The sequence below is a fragment of the Bombina bombina genome, chromosome 9 (assembly GCF_027579735.1).
Source record: "Bombina bombina isolate aBomBom1 chromosome 9, aBomBom1.pri, whole genome shotgun sequence".
Taxonomy (NCBI): domain Eukaryota; kingdom Metazoa; phylum Chordata; class Amphibia; order Anura; family Bombinatoridae; genus Bombina; species Bombina bombina.
This window is the reverse complement of record NC_069507.1, coordinates 210,009,738-210,030,656: the sequence shown is the minus strand read 5'-3', so window position 1 is coordinate 210,030,656 and position 20,919 is coordinate 210,009,738. Positions and strand designations below refer to the sequence as shown.

Here is a 20,919-nt window from a genome sequence, read left to right as displayed (position 1 = left end):
CTCCTGAGCCTGCCTAAATATAAATTTCAAGGATACCAAGAGAACGAAGCAAATTAAATAACAGAAGTGAATCGGAAAATTGTTTAAAGTAGCATTCTCAATCTATCATGAAAGAAAAAGTTTGGGATTTTTATCTTTTTAAGTAATTAAAAAATATAAAATATTCTGCATGCCACTAAATGCGTTGTGTACTTATATTGGGCCAGAATACGAGTTGAGCACAAAATATCGATTGCGCTAAATCGATATTTTTACTCATCTGAATAATACCAGTGAACGCCAATGTCCACTGGTATTGCGAGTTAGGTGCAATGCGAACACGATCTTGCGTTACGATTGCATGGAGGCACGCTTCCAATAGGCTCCAATAGGAGCCTCGTTCTGATGCCATCATACACGGCACATAACTTAAGCGCAGCAAAGGGGGTAAGTAGCAATTTTAAATGTATATGAATATTAATATATACATATATATTTATGTGTTAATATGTGTATATACATATATATTTATGTGTTAATATGTGTATATACATATATATTTATGTGTTAATATGTGTATATACATATATATTTATGTGTTACTATGTGTATATACATATATATTTATGTGTTAATATGCGTATATACAGATATATTTATGTGTTAGTATGTGTATATACAGATATATTTATGTGTTAGTATGTGTATATACAGATATATTTATGTGTTAATATGTGTATATACAGATATATTTATGGGTTAATATGTGTATATACATATATATTTATGTGTTAATATGCTTACAAACATATATATTTATGTGTTAATATGTGTATATACATATATATCTATGTGTTAATATGTGTATATACAGATATATTTATGTGTTACTATGTGTATATACATATATATTTATGTGTTAATATGTGTATATACATATATATTTATGTGTTAATATGTGTATATACAGATATAGTTATGTGTTACTATGTGTATATACATATATATTTATGTGTTACTATGTGTATATACATATATATTTATGTGTTAATATGTGTATATACATATATATGTATGTGTTAATATGTGTATATACAGATATATTTATGTGTTACTATGTGTATATACATATATATTTATGTGTTAATATTCTGATATACATATATATTTATGTGTTAATATGTGTATATACATATATATTTATGTGTTAATATGTGTATATACAGATATATTTATGTGTTACTATGTGTATATACATATATATTTATGTGTTAATATGCTGATATACATATATATTTATGTGTTAATATGTGTATATACATATATATTTATGTGTTACTATGTGTATATACATATATATTTATGTGTTAATATGTGTATATACATATATATGTATGTGTTAATATGTGTATATACAGATATATTTATGTGTTACTATGTGTATATACATATATATTTATGTGTTAATATGCTGATATACATATATATTTATGTGTTAATATGTGTATATACATATATATTTATGTGTTACTATGTGTATATACATATATATTTATGTGTTACTATGTGTATATACATATATATGTATGTGTTAATATGCTGATATACATATATATTTATGTGTTAATAGGTGTATATACATATATATTTATGTGTTAATAGGTGTATATACATATATATTTAAGTGTTAATATGTGTATATACATATATATTTATGTGTTAATATGTGTATATACATATATATTTATGTGTTACTATGCTTATATACATATATATTTATGTGTTACTATGCTTATATACATATATATTTATGTGTTACTATGCTTATATACATATATATTTATGTGTTAATATGCTGATATACATATATATTTATGTGTTAATAGGTGTATATACATATATATTTAAGTGTTAATATGTGTATATACATATATATTTATGTGTTACTATGCTGATATACATATATATTTATGTGTTAATATGTGTATATATATATATATTTATGTGTTAATATGTGTATATACATATATATTTATGTGTTACTATGTGTATATACAGATATATTTATGTGTTACTATGTGTATATACAGATATATTTATGTGTTAATATGTGTATATACATATATATGTATGTGTTAATATGTGTATATACAGATATATTTATGTGTTACTATGTGTATATACATATATATTTATGTGTTACTATGTGTATATACATATATATTTATGTGTTACTGTGTGTATATACATATATATTTATGTGTTACTATGTGTATATACATATATATTTATGTGTTACTATGTGTATATACATATATATTTATGTGTTACTATGTGTATATACATATATATTTATGTGTTACTGTGTGTATATACATATATATTTATGTGTTACTATGTGTATATACATATATATTTATGTGTTACTATGTGTATATACATATATATTTATGTGTTACTATGTGTATATACATATATATTTATGTGTTATTATGTGTATATACATATATATTTATGTGTTACTATGTGTATATACATATATATTTATGTGTTACTATGTGTATATACATATATATTTATGTGTTACTATGTGTATATACATATATATTTATGTGTTACTATGCTTATATACATATATATTTATGTGTTAATATGTGTATATACATATATATTTATGTGTTAATATGTGTATATACATATATATTTATGTGTTACTATGTGTATATACATATATATTTATGTGTTACTATGCTTATATACATATATATTTATGTGCTAATATGTGTATATACATATATATTTATGTGTTATTATGTGTATATACATATATATTTATGTGTTACTATGTGTATATACATATATATTTATGTGTTACTATGTGTATATACATATATATTTATGTGTTACTATGTGTATATACATATATATTTATGTGTTACTATGTGTATATACATATATATTTATGTGTTATTATGTGTATATACATATATATTTATGTGTTACTATGTGTATATACATATATATTTATGTGTTACTATGTGTATATACATATATATTTATGTGTTACTATGTGTATATACATATATATTTATGTGTTACTATGCTTATATACATATATATTTATGTGTTAATATGTGTATATACATATATATTTATGTGTTAATATGTGTATATACATATATATTTATGTGTTACTATGTGTATATACATATATATTTATGTGTTACTATGCTTATATACATATATATTTATGTGCTAATATGTGTATATACATATATATTTATGTGTTATTATGTGTATATACATATATATTTATGTGTTACTATGTGTATATACATATATATTTATGTGTTACTATGTGTATATACATATATATTTATGTGTTACTATGTGTATATACATATATATTTATGTGTTACTATGCTTATATACATATATATTTATGTGCTAATATGTGTATATACATATATATTTATGTGTTATTATGTGTATATACATATATATTTATGTGTTACTATGTGTATATACATATATATTTATGTGTTACTATGTGTATATACATATATATTTATGTGCTAATATGTGTATATACATATATATTTATGTGTTATTATGTGTATATACATATATATTTATGTGTTACTATGTGTATATACATATATATTTATGTGTTACTATGTGTATATACATATATATTTATGTGCTAATATGTGTATATACATATATATTTATGTGTTACTATGTGTATATACATATATATTTATGTGTTACTATGCTTATATACATATATATTTATGTGTTAATATGTGTATATACATATATATTTATGTGTTAATATGTGTATATACATATATATTTATGTGTTAATATGCTGATATACATATATATTTATGTGTTAGTATGTGTATATACATATATATTTATGTGTTAATATGTGTATATACATATATATTTATGTGTTAATATGTGTATATACATATATATTTATGTGTTAATATGTGTATATACATATATATTTATGTGTTACTATGTGTATATACATATATATTTATGTGTTACTATGTGTATATACATATATATTTATGTGTTAATATGTGTATATACATATATATTTATGTGTTAATATGTGTATATACATATATATTTATGTGTTATTATGCTTATATACATATATATTTATGTGTTAATATGTGTATATACAGTATATTTACTGGGAACACACAGTTCCCATAGACCGCAATGTAAAGGCACTTTATCAGTGCCGTTTTTTTCTAACACCCCGCACCCACCAATCTTGAACCCCTTAAAACTGCTTAGTGCAATTTTTTTCATAAAAAATTAAAAACACTCTATTTTTGGGGGCATTTGGGGCACTTTTAGAAAATTAACCAGAGATCTGATCCCTGGTTAATTTCCTTAGTGCTAATTGCTACCATTAGCTCTAACCAGCAATTATCAGCCACTTGTAAAGGCTGGTTATTTATTGTGCGCCTGCGAAAAATTAGTGCTCCACTTGTAATGTAGCCCATCATGTAACAGGATAAATAGTTTCAGCAATTACCGTGATTTCTTGTTCACGGTTTTTACTTTGGGTCCGATTATCAAGTTGAGGGTGGTTATTGTTTCCAGCCAGAGAAACTGTCCATCCATGTTAAAGGCTTACAAGGCTGCATCTGCTGTCTGGATTCCAGCCTCCTGGATACTGTGTGATTATCATGAGTTGGGAGGTCTTGCTTGTTTAACACCTGCAGGTTCTAGGTGTCCTTTTTTGAGCTACTGCCCCAGCTCCTCTCTGGACATTTCCAGTCTTGTCCACAATGCAACCAGCAACACCCACAACATGCCCCAGCTCGTCCTATGAGCTCTACCCTCCTTTTCCTAACCTTCTTCGTCTCTGTCCTAGCATACTGTAGCAACACCCACAACATGCCCCAGCTCTTCCTATGAGCTCTACCCTCCTTTTCCTAACCTTCTTCGTCTCTGTCCTAGCATACTGTAGCAACACCCACAACATGCCCCAGCTCTTCCTATGAGCTCTACCCTCCTTTTCCTAACCTTCTTCGTCTCTGTCCTAGCATACTGTAGCAACACCCACAACATGCCCCAGCTCTTCCTATGAGCTCTACCCTCCTTTTCCTAACCTTCGTCTCTGTCCTAGCATACTGTAGCAACACCCACAACATGCCCCAGCTCTTCCTATGAGCTCTACCCTCCTTTTCCTAACCTTCGTCTCTGTCCTAGCATACTGTAGCAACACCCACAACATGCCCCAGCTCTTCCTATGAGCTCTACCCTCCTTTTCCTAACCTTCTTCGTCTCTGTCCTAGCATACTGTAGCAACACCCACGACATGCCCCAGCTCTTCCTATGAGCTCTACCCTCCTTTTCCTAACCTTCGTCTCTGTCCTAGCATACTGTAGCAACACCCACAACATGCCCCAGCTCTTCCTATGAGCTCTACCCTCCTTTTCCTAACCTTCTTCGTCTCTGTCCTAGCATACTGTAGCAACACCCACAACATGCCCCAGCTCTTCCTATGAGCTCTACCCTCCTTTTCCTAACCTTCTTCGTCTCTGTCCTAGCATACTGTAGCAACACCCACAACATGCCCCAGCTCTTCCTATGAGCTCTACCCTCCTTTTCCTAACCTTCGTCTCTGTCCTAGCATACTGTAGCAACACCCACAACATGCCCCAGCTCTTCCTATGAGCTCTACCCTCCTTTTCCTAACCTTCGTCTCTGTCCTAGCATACTGTAGCAACACCCACAACATGCCCCAGCTCGTCCTATGAGCTCTACCCTCCTTTTCCTAACCTTCTTCGTCTCTGTCCTAGCATACTGTAGCAACACCCACAACATGCCCCAGCTCTTCCTATGAGCTCTACCCTCCTTTTCCTAACCTTCTTCGTCTCTGTCCTAGCATACTGTAGCAACACCCACAACATGCCCCAGCTCTTCCTATGAGCTCTACCCTCCTTTTCCTAACCTTCTTCGTCTCTGTCCTAGCATACTGTATATCAGAACAAAGACAATAACAATGGATTCTGATTACTCTATACTTACCAGGACAGTAATGAACATAAATAATCTGGTGTTGCCGGGTCAGTGCTTAAAGGAGGAGAGGTAACAAATGCTGCAGCCTTTGCCCAATTCTTACTCCAATAGTGACTGCCATCTGTCCCAAGAGAAGCTGTAATTGGCTCTCCATAAACAACAGTACCTGAGAGGGGAAAATAATAATTTCATACAGTGTAAAATGATTATTTTTAATGCTGAGGTGTCAGGTAAAACGTTATGAATGTGGTGCTTATTGTCATCAGTCTTTATTATTTTGCTGCTAATGCCATAGGTCATTAAAGAGACATGAAACCCAAGGAAGCTAGCTGAACACATTGGGTGAGCCAAAGACAATAGGCATATGTGTGCAGCCACCAATCAGCAACTAGCTCCCAGTTGTGCATTGCTGATCCTGAGCCTACCTAGGTATGTTTCTTAATAAAGAGCAGTGGCAGAACTTTCAGGGTTACAAAGGTCAAAAGTGTGACTGGGCCCTGGAAGTCTGCCACTGGGGGGGTAGCAGGTGCAACGGGACTATGGAGTTCCACCACTGCTTGGAAAGCCCAGGATGGGAGTGGGGGCTCAGGATGGGAGCAGGGGGTGTCGCATGCAAACATCACGGGGGTAGGGATAATTTCAAAACCATGAGACCAAAAGGCAGAAGGGGGATCTCTGAAGAATAGGAATTGCTTGGTTCAACAAGGAGCTGAGAAATGAATCCTGATGATGGTTTAGGTAGGTTTCATTTACAGAAGTCAAATAAGCCGCACTTTTTAAGGAATCAATAATCGCAGGTGTCATGCATATGTGACCCTTGGAGTGAGCAAATTGCTACCTTGTCTATTTTGTTTTCAAATGTTCTGAACCATCATCTTATGCACTGTGTCTCTTTCACCCCAGCCTAGTTTTGCGACACTAGTTAGTCCCCGGCACATTGACTGAGTATCACTGGTGTACACTGTTTCTTGAGTTGGAACATAAAACCCAAAACTTCACTTGCAAGATTCAGACAGAACATACAATTTTAAACAACTTTCCAATTTACTTCTATTACCACATTTCCTTCAATCTTTAGATATCCTTTGGTGAAGAAGCAGCGATGCACTACTGGGACCTTGCTAAACACATCTGGTGAGCTGATGGCAATGCATATTTGTGCAGCCACCAATCAGAAGCTAGCTCCCAGTAGTTAAAGGGATACTGAACCCACATTTTTTCGTTTGTGATTCAGATAGAGCATGCAATTTTAAGCAACTTTCTAATTTACTCCTATTATCAATTTGTCTTTGTTCTCTTGCTATCTTTATTTAAAAAAGAAAGCCCAGAACCTTGGGCAGCACTTGCTTATTGGTGGATGAATTTATCCACCAATCAGCAAGAACAACCCAAGTTGTTCACCAAAATGGGCCGGCATCTAAACTTAAATTCTTGCTTTTCAAATAAAGAAACCAAGAGAATGAAGAATATTTGCTAATAGGAGTAAATTAGCAAGTTGCTTAAAATTGCATGCTCTATCTGAATCATGAAAGAAAAAATTTAGATTCAGTGTCCCTTTAATTGCAGCTCCAGAGCCTACCTAGGTACACTTTTTAACTAATTCTACGAGAAGGAAGCAAATTAGATAATATGAATACATTGGAAAGTTGTTTAAAAGTGTTTACATCTGTCTGAACCATGAAACAAAAAACTATTTCACTCTAAGATTATGGACATAGATTTACATTTTTGGCAGATATATAAAAAACATAAAAAGAGGAATAATCTACTGTCAAACACAATTAACCTATATAAGTGTTATATAATTATGTGCTGATCCCTACAGAATGACTTTGTACTTAAACAGCAGAATCCACAAACTAGCAACCTTAGATGATCTAACCTAGATTTATTCCTTCACACGTGCATTGCAATTAATTTCTGTCATAGCTACAAATGAGGTCAGGAAAATGAGCTACAAATATTCAAGCTTCAGTACCTGAACACACAGTGTGCACAGAGAGGCTGTATGGATCAATAACCAGACTGTCATGGGTTGGAGCTTTGCACGATGTCCCTCCTGCTGCTTTCCCATAAGGAAAAATGTCTCGGTTTCTAGAGTAAAACCATAGATTGCCCCAACTCCGCCCACCCTGCTGGGGACTCACCCATTAAACCACACCACCTCTTATAGCTATGTTAAACAAAACAAAAACACAGATGGACCAATGCCCAGAAGACCTCCTCATATCAAGTTTTAGAAAGCCTCCAGGAAACAGCGACCTGTTATCTGCATATGAGATGACATAGTATATAAATGTCACCTGCATGTGGGAATACTTGGTGTATCACTGATATTTCAGAGGAATCTTGTTAGGGGCCACTAAGTTTGACTTGGGACTTTAGAACCAAATCTTATTGGAACCTAGTAACGGCCCTGATATGCAAACATATTACACTAACAATCTTATTTAAAGTCAAATGCACTTGCTATTCAACATGACCCATAAAGCAGCATTTGCTAATAAACCTAGGTAATAATTGCAGAACTTCTCAAGCCCAGGCAGGAAACAAGTGATTGCACCTTTGCAGACTATATTGTGATGGGCAGCTATTCAAAAAGCCAACAGTCTTACTAGCGAACACCATTTAAATCAAGAAGAAGGAAAAGGTTATGGTCAGGATAGTATTGTGAGAAAAGATAAGGCCGGCTATGCAGGAAGGAGAATTGGGTAGGAGGAGCTATACATTTATTACCACCTTACAGCACTGATGTTTAATCAGCAGCCTAAACCCTTCACTGCCAGCTTCACTTCTATATCTCAGTCATTTGTGCTCACTTGTGTTTGGATCCCCCCCCCCCCCTTGTCAGTCTCTGGGAGTTGAGATTCCCCCTTTGTCTGCTGCTGAGAAGCAGCCAGGATGGGTTCCTCTTTGTCAGCAGCTAGAAGGGAGTGTGGTTTCCCATTGGTCGTTTTCTTGAAGCTGCCTGCTAGCTAACTCTGGAGTGGATATGTATTGTATGACAATATGGGCCCATACAGGTCCAACATTTTTTTACTGCATTTCTTACCGCATTGCAAACAAAATACGTATTTGTCTTGACCTGTATGGATCAGTAGTGTTGTACTATACAGGTCCATTCTAGCAGCCAGGAGGGGCCAGGGTATTCCCCCATCATCTGCTGGAAGCCCTTCACCACTGCTATCATCTACCAGCCACTGGAGTAGGCCTGTACTTTATAAGATTTTGGGTCCATTCAGATCTTGCATTTCTCTTTGTATAGGAAAATGCATTTGGCTTGAACTTTATGGATACATATTGTACTATATGGTCCACACCAAACGTTTTTAATCTTTATCTAACAGTGATAGATTACGTGATACTCCTTACTAATTTACGTATTCAGACTACAATAAGGACCAGTCATTCTAAATCATATCGCCAGTGCTTTTTATGTAAACAATGTTAATAACTGCTGATCTGTGCATTATCTGGCATTACCTCTTCAGCAGGGAAGCTCTCCCACCTGTCAAAAGCTTCTAATACATAACACAACATGTTTATAAATGTTTCAGAGATTCATTAAATAAATATGTCCTACAACATTTATTTAAAGAGCTATGAGAAATACTGAATGGAGGAATGTGCCAAAAAATGTTATGGGGCAGTGATCATAGAAAGTAGTAAATCATTTCCCATTGTGCATGTAGAAAAAAAGACTAAAAAAGTATATCTCCCCTTCTTTTATGGTCAAGAATTGTTTGTTTTCTAAATGTGATTACCTTTTCTTCTTGCCTGAGCGATCACATCTGCAGCCCCTTTGCTCATAACCTTGGTAATGTACAAGGGGCAGTTGGCTTGTTTTGCTATAGTTATTGCACGGTACGTTGCTTCAGCTTCAACCTAGAGAAATAGAGAAGGTGTCAAAGCTGACATTAGTCAGTTGCATAACAACACAAAAACGGCTGAAGTATGAAAATGCACAAAGAATTAATTACCTCCTCTGGGTGACTCAGTATGTGGCCTTCAGGGCCAGTAATGCCAAGTTCTAAGACACGCTTTTGCTCCTGTAAAAAATAAAAATCAGAGAAAAAAAATGCTTCATAAAAGACAAAGCCCGTCAAATGTTTTTAGATCTTTAACCCTTTTGGCTGCCAAAAACGGCTGCAGCACATTGCAGTAGCCTTCTTTTTCATCCAATGGGTTATATTTCTATCTTTACTCATTCAGTTACAGGTGAACAATTAAGAATAGCAAATCATGACAATACTTCTAGAATGATGTCCCCGTTTTCGGCGTGCACTTGCGCTATGGCTCCAAGTTCACGAATAATACTGAATATTTCGTACATCTGCAAAGAGACAATATAAGAACATCTTAAAATTCCAACAAATTAAAAGTGAAATTAAAACCATTCATTTCTTTGACATTTTAAAATGTTTAAAAAAAATTATACAGATTTTTTTTTTAATAATGAATCTCTTTAAGTTTCCAATTCAACGTAAAATACTTTAACTTATATTTTTAATTCAAAATGTTCTTATTAAAATGTACATATTAAGTGGTCCCTTTAGTAAGTTGTTAATCAAATTAATATAATATTTTACCTGAGCGTCTGTGCACTGGTATTTGTCTTTGTAACCCATAAAGACCAGAAATGAATTCACACCTTAAAGAAAAAGGAATTGGATGAGTCATTTATACTAATGTGTTTAGAAGTTTCATATTTCAAATAAACACATAGTAAAACGGTATTCTTTATATATATATATATTAGGACTGAAAATAGCAATAGGGAGAGAAACTATATTCTTCAAAAACACCTAGTAAATAGTGTTTATAAATTTGAAAAAAACTAACAGAATTTTATACCTGTTTTGGTTTCTTCATTTAATTTATCAAAATTGGGATCATGATCAAACTTGTTGACTATCTGTAATGCTTCTTCAACTTCTTCCTTAATTTTATTCAATCTTTTATCATTTCTTTTAATTAGCATCTCAATCATTCCTAATGCACACACTGAAAGTTTCTCATTCCATTCTTCAATGAACTCTAAACCTCCCTCTTCCTCTCTGGCATTAAAGCCTGGGTCAAGAAACAACCTTAAGCCCCTTGGGACAATTTTTTTCTCCACGTAATTTGCTAAACTTGAATTTTCAGCTCTAACCTTAACCTGTTTTACTATACAATTTTTGTATTTTTTGAAAGCGTTGAAAACATTGGTTTCTAAATCACCACTTTCAAGATTTGTATTAGTTAGTGACTCTTTTAGTTCAGCTTCCCAGACTTCATCAGATAGGGTAAAGGCCATGTTTGTAGTGTCTGTGAACAATGTCTCAGCCTAAACAAAAAGGAGCAACATATATAAATTATGATATATGTTATTTTAGTATCTCAATCCCAAGGAATGGAGTGTATTGAGAATGCTCTCTTATACTCCTATATTTGATTAGAACTGAAAATAGCAATAGGGAGAGAAACTTTATTCTTCAAAAAAACACCTAATAAATAGTGTTTATAAATTTGAAAAAACTAACAGAATTTTATACCTAGCCAGTGTTTAGCTGAACATAGGCCTGGTGCAGACCCCAAAATAAATTATATAGATTCAGTATATTTTTATAGAAGAAAAATATATATACATAGCAGAGCTGTATGAGAATACTATGTGTAAAGAAGGGGAATACAGCACTCAGCACAAAATACTCCTAATTGATCTGATATGCAGATTAAAGGCTGAAACATTAGTATCCAGACACAAAAAACATCTGACACACCTCGGTTAACTCAAAAAGCCATGATATTTATTCCTAATAGAAACAAAGCTAGCATGCAATTGTCATAGCACATGTGGGGCCCCACTAAAGTGGATAAATAGACCACAGTATGTATGTGTATACAGGTTACCGTAGGACATAATATGAGCCACAAAATAACAGAGATACATAGATACAAAGGTTAGCGGATAATGTCAACAAATAGTGACTGAGAACACTGAAAGATATATCAATCTTGTTATGTAAAGTCCTGATGAAAAGACTTGATGTAGTATATTGCTTAGAGTCTCTAAGTCACTGATAAGGCATTAAACACTGCTGGTCGAAACTGACATTATCGAGGTAAGAGCGTCCTCAAATATCATTTCGCCTGATATCTCCAATCTCAGCAATTTTCAGCTCCTTATCGTTGAGCAGCACATGTAATTGTAACAAATGCATACGACCTTGTTTGTTGCAGCGTGATCCAGGTATGCTGGGCAAAGAGGCATTCAGGTAAGTGGACCAGGATTCCTCCTCTGACGTCCTTTCACTCCCAACAGGTAACGGTCTGTATGTTTGCTCCAGAGAACACAGGTCAGATTTGAAACTCTGTATGTCGGTAAGCTGATTTCTTACGCCTCTGCCACAGAAACTTTTCCGGCTCCTTTCGAAAATGCACCCGCCAATCTTTACAGGTGCATCTACTGCTGCTTCAATATGATTAGGTCGACGCGCGTTTCGCCCCACAATGCTGTGCGGTCGGGGCCTCGTCAGGACTGTCAATCAGGAATGGAACTTGCTGCTTTTATTGATTGCTCACCTGCCAGTATAGAGAGGTGTGTTTATACCAGCCCATTATCTTTGTTAAAGGTGTGACACCTAGTTTTAAGAAAAGCTGTTCGTTTACCCTTCTACTTCACTTTAATATTTACCTATAAAGAACATCAACAGGCACAGGGTTGATATAGATAAAAATACAGTGTGATATATCTCTGGCGGTTAAGCAAGGTTAGTAGCAAGTTAGGAAGGAAACAAAAAATCACGGCATTTAGAAGAAAACCGAAGTGTGCAGAGCTTGAAGCAAACTATGTCAAAAGGACACACAAAGTGAAACTAATTATTTTCCTGTGTATCTAGACAAAAGGTCTAGAGTAAATTAATGATTAGACTATACAAAGTGTTAGAAAAATAATAGCGACTTGTTCGCATTATGCCTTAATTTAAGGAGTACCATTGTTACCACTTATAGTACTTAAATCCTATGGATTGGCTGAGATGCAGCTTGTGAGCTAAGGAAATTCCTTTCCACCTTGATTATTCCATAGATATTAGCTATATAAATGATAAGGATTGTGAATAAAATAGTATGAAGAAGTAATTATGTATTTAGCTATATAATGCTATCTGTATTCGCTAGGAAAACTATTTTAGTTTAAGAAGGATCCATATTCTATTCTCTCATTCAGGCCAAGAGGGGACACTGTCTGAAGCACATATGTCCATCTTGCTTCTTTTTTAAGAAGACAAGCATTATTGTCCCCACCTCTACCATTCATGATTCCCTGATCAATTGCTACGAACTTTAAGGAGGAAGTATTACTATTGTGGACATCTTTGAAATGTCGTGCTACACTAGTGTCTCTCTCATAAAGGATATCATCCCGGTGCTCCTGTATCCTGTCCTTGAACATGCGTTTGGTTTTACCTACATAGAACAGGGGACAGGAGCAGCTCAGGAGATATACCACACCAACGGTGTTACAATTAGAGAAGCATCTAATGTCAAAATGTTTCCCAGTATTTGCTGAAAATGTTTTACATTTGCGCATATAGGGACAGTATACGCAATGCCCACAGGGAAAGTTACCTTTTACTTGTTGGTGTCTATTCAACCAACATTTATCTGGTTCTGACCTCACAAATCTACTTTTGACTAACCTATCCTTTAAATTAGGAGATTTCTTTGCAGTCAAAAGAGGTTTGCTTCCAACTTTTTCTACAATTTTGTCATCAAGGGAAAGTAAATGCCAGTTGTGTGACAAAATCTCTCTTATATTTTGCCATTGGCAGTTGTAAGTGGTTATGAATCTAATATAGTTTTCATTCTTAACATTTTTCCTGCAATACAGCAGATCATTTCGCTTAAGTTTTCTTACTTTGTTTAAAGTCGATTTTATCAAATTATGTGAATATCCTCTATCTAGAAAATTTTTACACATAATCTCTGCATGGTATTCAAATTTTATTTTTGAGGAACAATTCCTCTTTAGTCTTAGCAATTGGCCATAGGGGATTCCTTTCTTTAGGGACTCTGGGTGACCACTAGATGCCTCCAATAGGCTGTTAGTTGCCGTACTTTTACGATGGTTTTCAGTAGAAATGCTCAAGCCTTCTTTTTTAATGCAAATATCAAGGAACGGAAGCTCCTTTTCACTATATGCATATGTCAGTAAAATATTACGGTTGTTAATGTTGAGTGAATTGACAAATTCTTGTAGGCAGGCCAGGGGGCCATCCCAAAACATCAGGATATCGTCCACATATCTAATCCAAAGGGACACATAGGAGCTGAACACATCCTCAAACTGCTCAAATATGTCCAACTTCCATGCCCCTAAATGCAGACATGCATATGTGGGTGCACATACCGCTCCCATTGCTGTCCCCCTGACCTGCCTATAAATAGAACCATCAAATTCAAAAACATTATTCTCAAGAATAAACATTAATAGGTCTATTTCAAAGGTTGTATGTTGGTCACTTCCAGCACCCCTGGTTTTCAAAAAGTGTTCACTGGCTTTAATTCCTGCCTCATGTGGAATTGATGAGTAGAGGCTCTCTACGTCAAGGGATACAAGGATTGTATTGGGGGAGACAGTTACATCGTCCAATTTGCGCAAAAGATCTGGGGTATCCTTTACGTAAGAAGGAAGGGAAAGAAGAAATGGTCTTAGGAAAAAATCCACATATTGTCCGATATGTTCACTGATGCCCCCTATCCCCGACACAATTGGTCTCCCAGGTGGATGGGATTTATTCTTGTGAGTCTTCGGGATAATATAAAAGGTGGATCCTCTCCAACTTTCTAACCTTATTCAAAAACACCTTCCCCACACTTCCATGGTATCCTGCCCTGACCTTGCTACAGACCACTATAACAATACTCTTTCCTCTGCACTCGACACCCTTGCTCCTCCACAAATACGCAAAACCCCACGTCGTCAGCTCCAGCCCTGGCACTCTCAGCAAACACGCTATCTACAAAAATGCTCCCGTGCTGCTGAACGTGCCTGGAGGAAATCCCGCTCTGAACACGATTTCCTACACTATAAGTTCATTCTTTATTCTTACTCCTCTGCCCTTCACTTAGCCAAGCAAAACTACTTCTCTTCTCTCATATCTTCTCACTCCTCAAACCCTAAACGTCTCTTCTCCACTTTCAACACTCTCCTCTATCCACCTGCACCACCCCCCTCATCTGACTTTAGTGCTCAAGACTTGGCAGATTACTTTTTCAACAAAACACTTACCATCAGAAGCAACATCCCACCACAAGACTGCAACCTTTCAACTGCACCCCCGGTCACCCCCTCCAACACTCTCAGTACCTTCCCCCCAACCACTGAGAATGAAGTGAGTTCCCTAATATCTTCCTCACACCTCACTACATGCCCCCTTGACCCTATCCCTTCACATCTAATACCCTCTCTGTCCTCTACCCTCACCCCAGCTCTTACTCACATATTCAACCGATCCCTTACTACTGGTTCATTTCCATCATCATTCAAACATGCAAAGGTCACCCCCATCCTCAAAAAACACTCCCTCGACCCCAATTCTCCTGCAAACTACCGCCCCATATCACTACTTCCGCTAGCTTCTAAAGTCCTAGAAAAACTAGTTTTCGATCGCCTAACACACTTCCTATCCTCCAACTCACTGCTTGACCCCCTGCAATCTGGCTTCCGTCCCCAACACTCAACTGAGACTGCCCTCACCAAGGTTACGAACGATCTTCTTTCTGCTAAAAACAATGGCCACTATTCTATACTTATCTTACTTGACCTGTCTGCTGCCTTTGACACTGTTGACCATCCCCTCCTCTTATGGACTCTCAGCTCCCTTGGACTCTGTGACATTGCCCTCTCCTGGATCCACTCTTATCTCTCTAATAGATCCTTTTCTGTCTCATTTGCTGGTGACTCATCCTCTCCACTGCCTCTGTCTGTTGGAGTACCTCAAGGCTCTGTTCTAGGCCCTCTACTCTTCTCTATTTATACTTCCTCGCTGGGTCAACTTATTAGTAGCTATGGCTTCAACTATCACCTCTATGCTGATGATACTCAGATCTACCTATCCACTCCTGCACTCTCTCCGTCTGTCCTTTCCCACATCAGCAGCTGCTTATCTGGCATTTCTTCCTGGATGGCCTCTCACCACCTAAAAATCAACATGTCCAAGACTGAGCTTCTTCTAATCCCCCCAACTAATTCTACTCCAGTTTCTAACTTTACTATCACTGTCGGCGACACCACTATCTCCCCATCACCCCAAGTCCGCTGCCTTGGAGTTACACTTGACTCCAATCTGTCCTTCATACCCCACATCCAATCGCTCTCTTCATCCTGTCGCAACCACCTACGCAATATCTCCAAAATCCGTCCTTTTCTGAGCGCTGAAACTACTAAACAGCTAATCCATTCCCTAGTAATTTCCCGGCTTGACTACTGTAACAACCTACTAACTGGCCTTCCTCTCTCCCGCCTCTCCCCCCTTCAATCCATCCTAAATGCCTCTGCTAGGCTAATCCACCTCTCCCGACGCTCTGTATCTGCCGCACCCCTCTGTGAGTCCCTTCACTGGCTCCCCATTCACAGCAGAATTAAATTCAAAATTCTCACTTTGACCTACAAAGCCCTTACCAATGCAGCCCCCCCATACCTGTCCTCACTCATCCACAAATATACTCCAGCCCGTCCCCTAAGATCCAACAACGATCTACTCCTTGCCTCTTCTACCATCACCTCCTCTCATGCTAGACTACAGGACTTCTCTCGTGCGGCACCAACCCTCTGGAACGCACTTCCTCGTGCTGTCAGACTTTCCCCCAACCTCTCCTCCTTTAAACGCTCCCTAAAGACCTTCTTGTTCAGGGAAGCCTATAACCAAATCAGTAACTAATGAATTCCACTTGCCTAATAGTTGCCCTCATCTAACTTCACACTAACATCACTCCCACCTTTGCAGTCCCCACCTCCTGTTTCTCACCCTCCTCCCCATTTAGATTGTAAGTTCCCACGGGAACAGGGCTCCCAATTTCTCCTGTATTTGTTTGTTAAATTTTGTCTGGTGTCTCATATTGTACTGTCCTTTTATCTTTGTTACCTATGAACAGCGCTGCAGAATCTGTTGGCGCTTTATAAATAAAAAATAATAATAATAATAATAATAAAGGTGGGCATCACTGGACAAACCGGATTCATGAATTTAAACTCATCTAAAGAAATCAACCCTTCCATTTTTGCACTTTGTAAAATGTGATAGAGTTTTGATTTCATCAAAATCAATGGATTTCTCTGAAGTCTTTCATATTGGGTCTTATCTAAAAGTTGCCTTTTTGCCTCATTTAAGTAGTAAGTTTCATCTAATAGGACTAAATTTCCTCCCTTATCGGCCGGCTTGTAAATAATTCCCTTAGCTGACATGAGTTCCTTAAGGGCATTCCTTTCCTTGAAGGATAAATTATCAACCCAAATCCAATCATCAGGTAATTGCTCAATTTCTTGTTCAACAGATTTTACAAATAGTGAAATAGCAGGAACCTGTGCAATTGAAGGCATGAATTTGGATTTCGGTTTTAGCTTGGTTCTAAAAATTTTATCACTTTCACGGAATGTAGTACGTCCCTCACTGTCAGCTAAGAGTGATGTTAACGCCTTTTGTGCTTCATTTTCTTTTTTACTTTCTGAAAATTGATGAAGGGTATAGTGTAACACAAGCTTTCTGGCGAACATGTGTAAGTCTTTAATGAGATCAAACTTATTTAACTTATTTGTGGGGCAAAATGAAAGGCCTTTTCTAAGCACTTGGATATGGGTTAAATTGAGGTTAAAGGAGGACAAATTTATGATCTGCAGTTCATCATTAGCAGGGGCAGGATTTAATAGCCCTGATAGGGTCTTCTCCGTGGTCTTCCCCTGTTTCTTGATCTCTGTCTCACAGTGTCCCCTCTCCCTCTCTGCTCTCGCTGTGGATATCTCCTCCCTAATTGGGTTGTTTGTGCCTCTCCTCCTCTTCCTCCCCCCTCGTCTCCTCCTATATTGCTTTGTCCCAAATTCTGGGTGCCTGTAGCTCCATCGTTTTTTGAAATCCTGTCATCCGTATCTAAGTCCGACATATCTGTTCCTGAATCATAGGAACCCTTGTCGAACTTATATACATAGACCTTTTTATTTTGGTAATCCTCTTGGTCACGATGTAATTTTCTACATTTTCTTATTTTAATTTCTGCTTGCAATCTAGATATATGTGTTTTGGTTTCTTCATTTAATTTATCAAAATTGGGATCATGATCAAACTTGTTGACTATCTGTAATGCTTCTTCAACTTCTTCCTTAATTTTATTCAATCTTTTATCATTTCTTTTAATTAGCATCTCAATCATTCCTAATGCACACACTGAAAGTTTCTCATTCCATTCTTCAATGAACTCTAAACCTCCCTCTTCCTCTCTGGCATTAAAGCCTGGGTCAAGAAACAACCTTAAGCCCCTTGGGACAATTTTTTTCTCCACGTAATTTGCTAAACTTGAATTTTCAGCTCTAACCTTAAATGGACATGAAACCCAAATTTTTTCATTCACGATTTAGAAAGAGCATACAATTATAAACAACTTTCTAATTTACTTCTATTATTTATTTTGCTTCATTCTCTTGATATTCTTTGCTGAAAAGCATATCTAGATATGCTTAGTAGCTGCTGATTGGTAGCTGCACATAGATGCCTCCTGTGATTGGTTCACCGTGTGCATTGCTATTTCTTCATTAAAGTATATCTAAAGAATGAAGCAAATTAGGTAATAGAAGTAAATTGGAATGTTGTTTAAAATTGTATTCTCTACCTTAATCATGAAAGAAAATGTTTGGGTTTAGTGTCCCTTTAACATGTTTTACTATACAATTTTTGTATTTTTTGAAAGCGTTGAAAACATTGGTTTCTAAATCACCACTTTCAAGATTTGTATTAGTTAGTGACTCTTTTAGTTCAGCTTCCCAGACTTCATCAGATAGGGTAAAGGCCATGTTTGTAGTGTCTGAGTTATTTTGTGGCTCATATTATGTTCTATGGTAACCTGTATACACATACATACTGTGGTCTATTTATCCACTTTAGTGGGGCCCCACATGTGCTATGACAATTGCATGCTAGCTTTGTTTCTATTAGGAATAAATATCATGGCTTTTTGAGTTAACCGAGGTGTGTCAGATGTTTTTTGTGTCTGGATACTAATGTTTCAGCCTTTAATCTGCATATCAGATCAATTAGGAGTATTTTGTGCTGAGTGCTGTATTCCCCTTCTTTACACATAGTATTCTCATACAGCTCTGCTATGTATATATATTTTTCTTCTATAAAAATATACTGAATCTATATAATTTATTTTGGGGTCTGCACCAGGCCTATGTTCAGCTAAACACTGGCTAGGTATAAAATTCTGTTAGTTTTTTCAAATTTATAAACACTATTTATTAGGTGTTTTTGAAGAATAAAGTTTCTCTCCCTATTGCTATTTTCAGTTCTAATCAAATATAGGAGTATAAGAGAGCATTCTCAATACACTCCATTCCTTGGAATTGAGATACTAAAATAACATATATCATAATTTATATATGTTGCTCCTTTTTGTTTAGGCTGAGACATTGTTCACAGACACTACAAACATGGCCTTTACCCTATCTGATGAAGTCTGGGAAGCTGAACTAAAAGAGTCACTAACTAATACAAATCTTGAAAGTGGTGATTTAGAAACCAATGTTTTCAACGCTTTCAAAAAATACAAAAATTGTATAGTAAAACAGGTTAAGGTTAGAGCTGAAAATTCAAGTTTAGCAAATTACGTGGAGAAAAAAATTGTCCCAAGGGGCTTAAGGTTGTTTCTTGACCCAGGCTTTAATGCCAGAGAGGAAGAGGGAGGTTTAGAGTTCATTGAAGAATGGAATGAGAAACTTTCAGTGTGTGCATTAGGAATGATTGAGATGCTAATTAAAAGAAATGATAAAAGATTGAATAAAATTAAGGAAGAAGTTGAAGAAGCATTACAGATAGTCAACAAGTTTGATCATGATCCCAATTTTGATAAATTAAATGAAGAAACCAAAACACATATATCTAGATTGCAAGCAGAAATTAAAATAAGAAAATGTAGAAAATTACATCGTGACCAAGAAGATTACCAAAATAAAAAGGTCTATGTATATAAGTTCGACAAGGGTTCCTATGATTCAGGAACAGATATGTCGGACTTAGATACGGATGACAGGATTTCAAAAAACGATGGAGCTACAGGCACCCAGAATTTGGGACAAAGCAATATAGGAGGAGACGAGGGGGGAGGAAGAGGAGGAGAGGCACAAACAACCCAATTAGGGAGGAGATATCCACAGCGAGAGCAGAGAGGGAGAGGGGACACTGTGAGACAGAGATCAAGAAACAGGGGAAGACCACGGAGAAGACCCTATCAGGGCTATTAAATCCTGCCCCTGCTAATGATGAACTGCAGATCATAAATTTGTCCTCCTTTAACCTCAATTTAACCCATATCCAAGTGCTTAGAAAAGGCCTTTCATTTTGCCCCACAAATAAGTTAAATAAGTTTGATCTCATTAAAGACTTACACATGTTCGCCAGAAAGCTTGTGTTACACTATACCCTTCATCAATTTTCAGAAAGTAAAAAAGAAAATGAAGCACAAAAGGCGTTAACATCACTCTTAGCTGACAGTGAGGGACGTACTACATTCCGTGAAAGTGATAAAATTTTTAGAACCAAGCTAAAACCGAAATCCACATTCATGCCTTCAATTGCACAGGTTCCTGCTATTTCACTATTTGTAAAATCTGTTGAACAAGAAATTGAGCAATTA

At 35.9% G+C, this 20,919-nt stretch overlaps 1 protein-coding gene across 2 annotated transcripts in view; it reads right to left on the bottom strand.

Annotated features, from left to right (window-relative positions):
- Positions 1-20,919, bottom strand: part of DPYSL4 (dihydropyrimidinase like 4) — a 90,191-nt gene that overhangs the window by 41,453 nt on the left and 27,819 nt on the right. For both annotated transcript variants that reach the window (XM_053691743.1, XM_053691744.1), the window contains 5 exons: positions 10,623-10,684; positions 10,286-10,366; positions 10,014-10,082; positions 9,798-9,918; positions 6,043-6,199 (listed from right to left, as the gene is read on the bottom strand). In XM_053691743.1, coding sequence (XP_053547718.1) covers positions 6,043-6,199; positions 9,798-9,918; positions 10,014-10,082; positions 10,286-10,366; positions 10,623-10,684 — 490 coding nt within the window. The remainder of the gene's footprint in view (positions 1-6,042; positions 6,200-9,797; positions 9,919-10,013; positions 10,083-10,285; positions 10,367-10,622; positions 10,685-20,919) is intronic.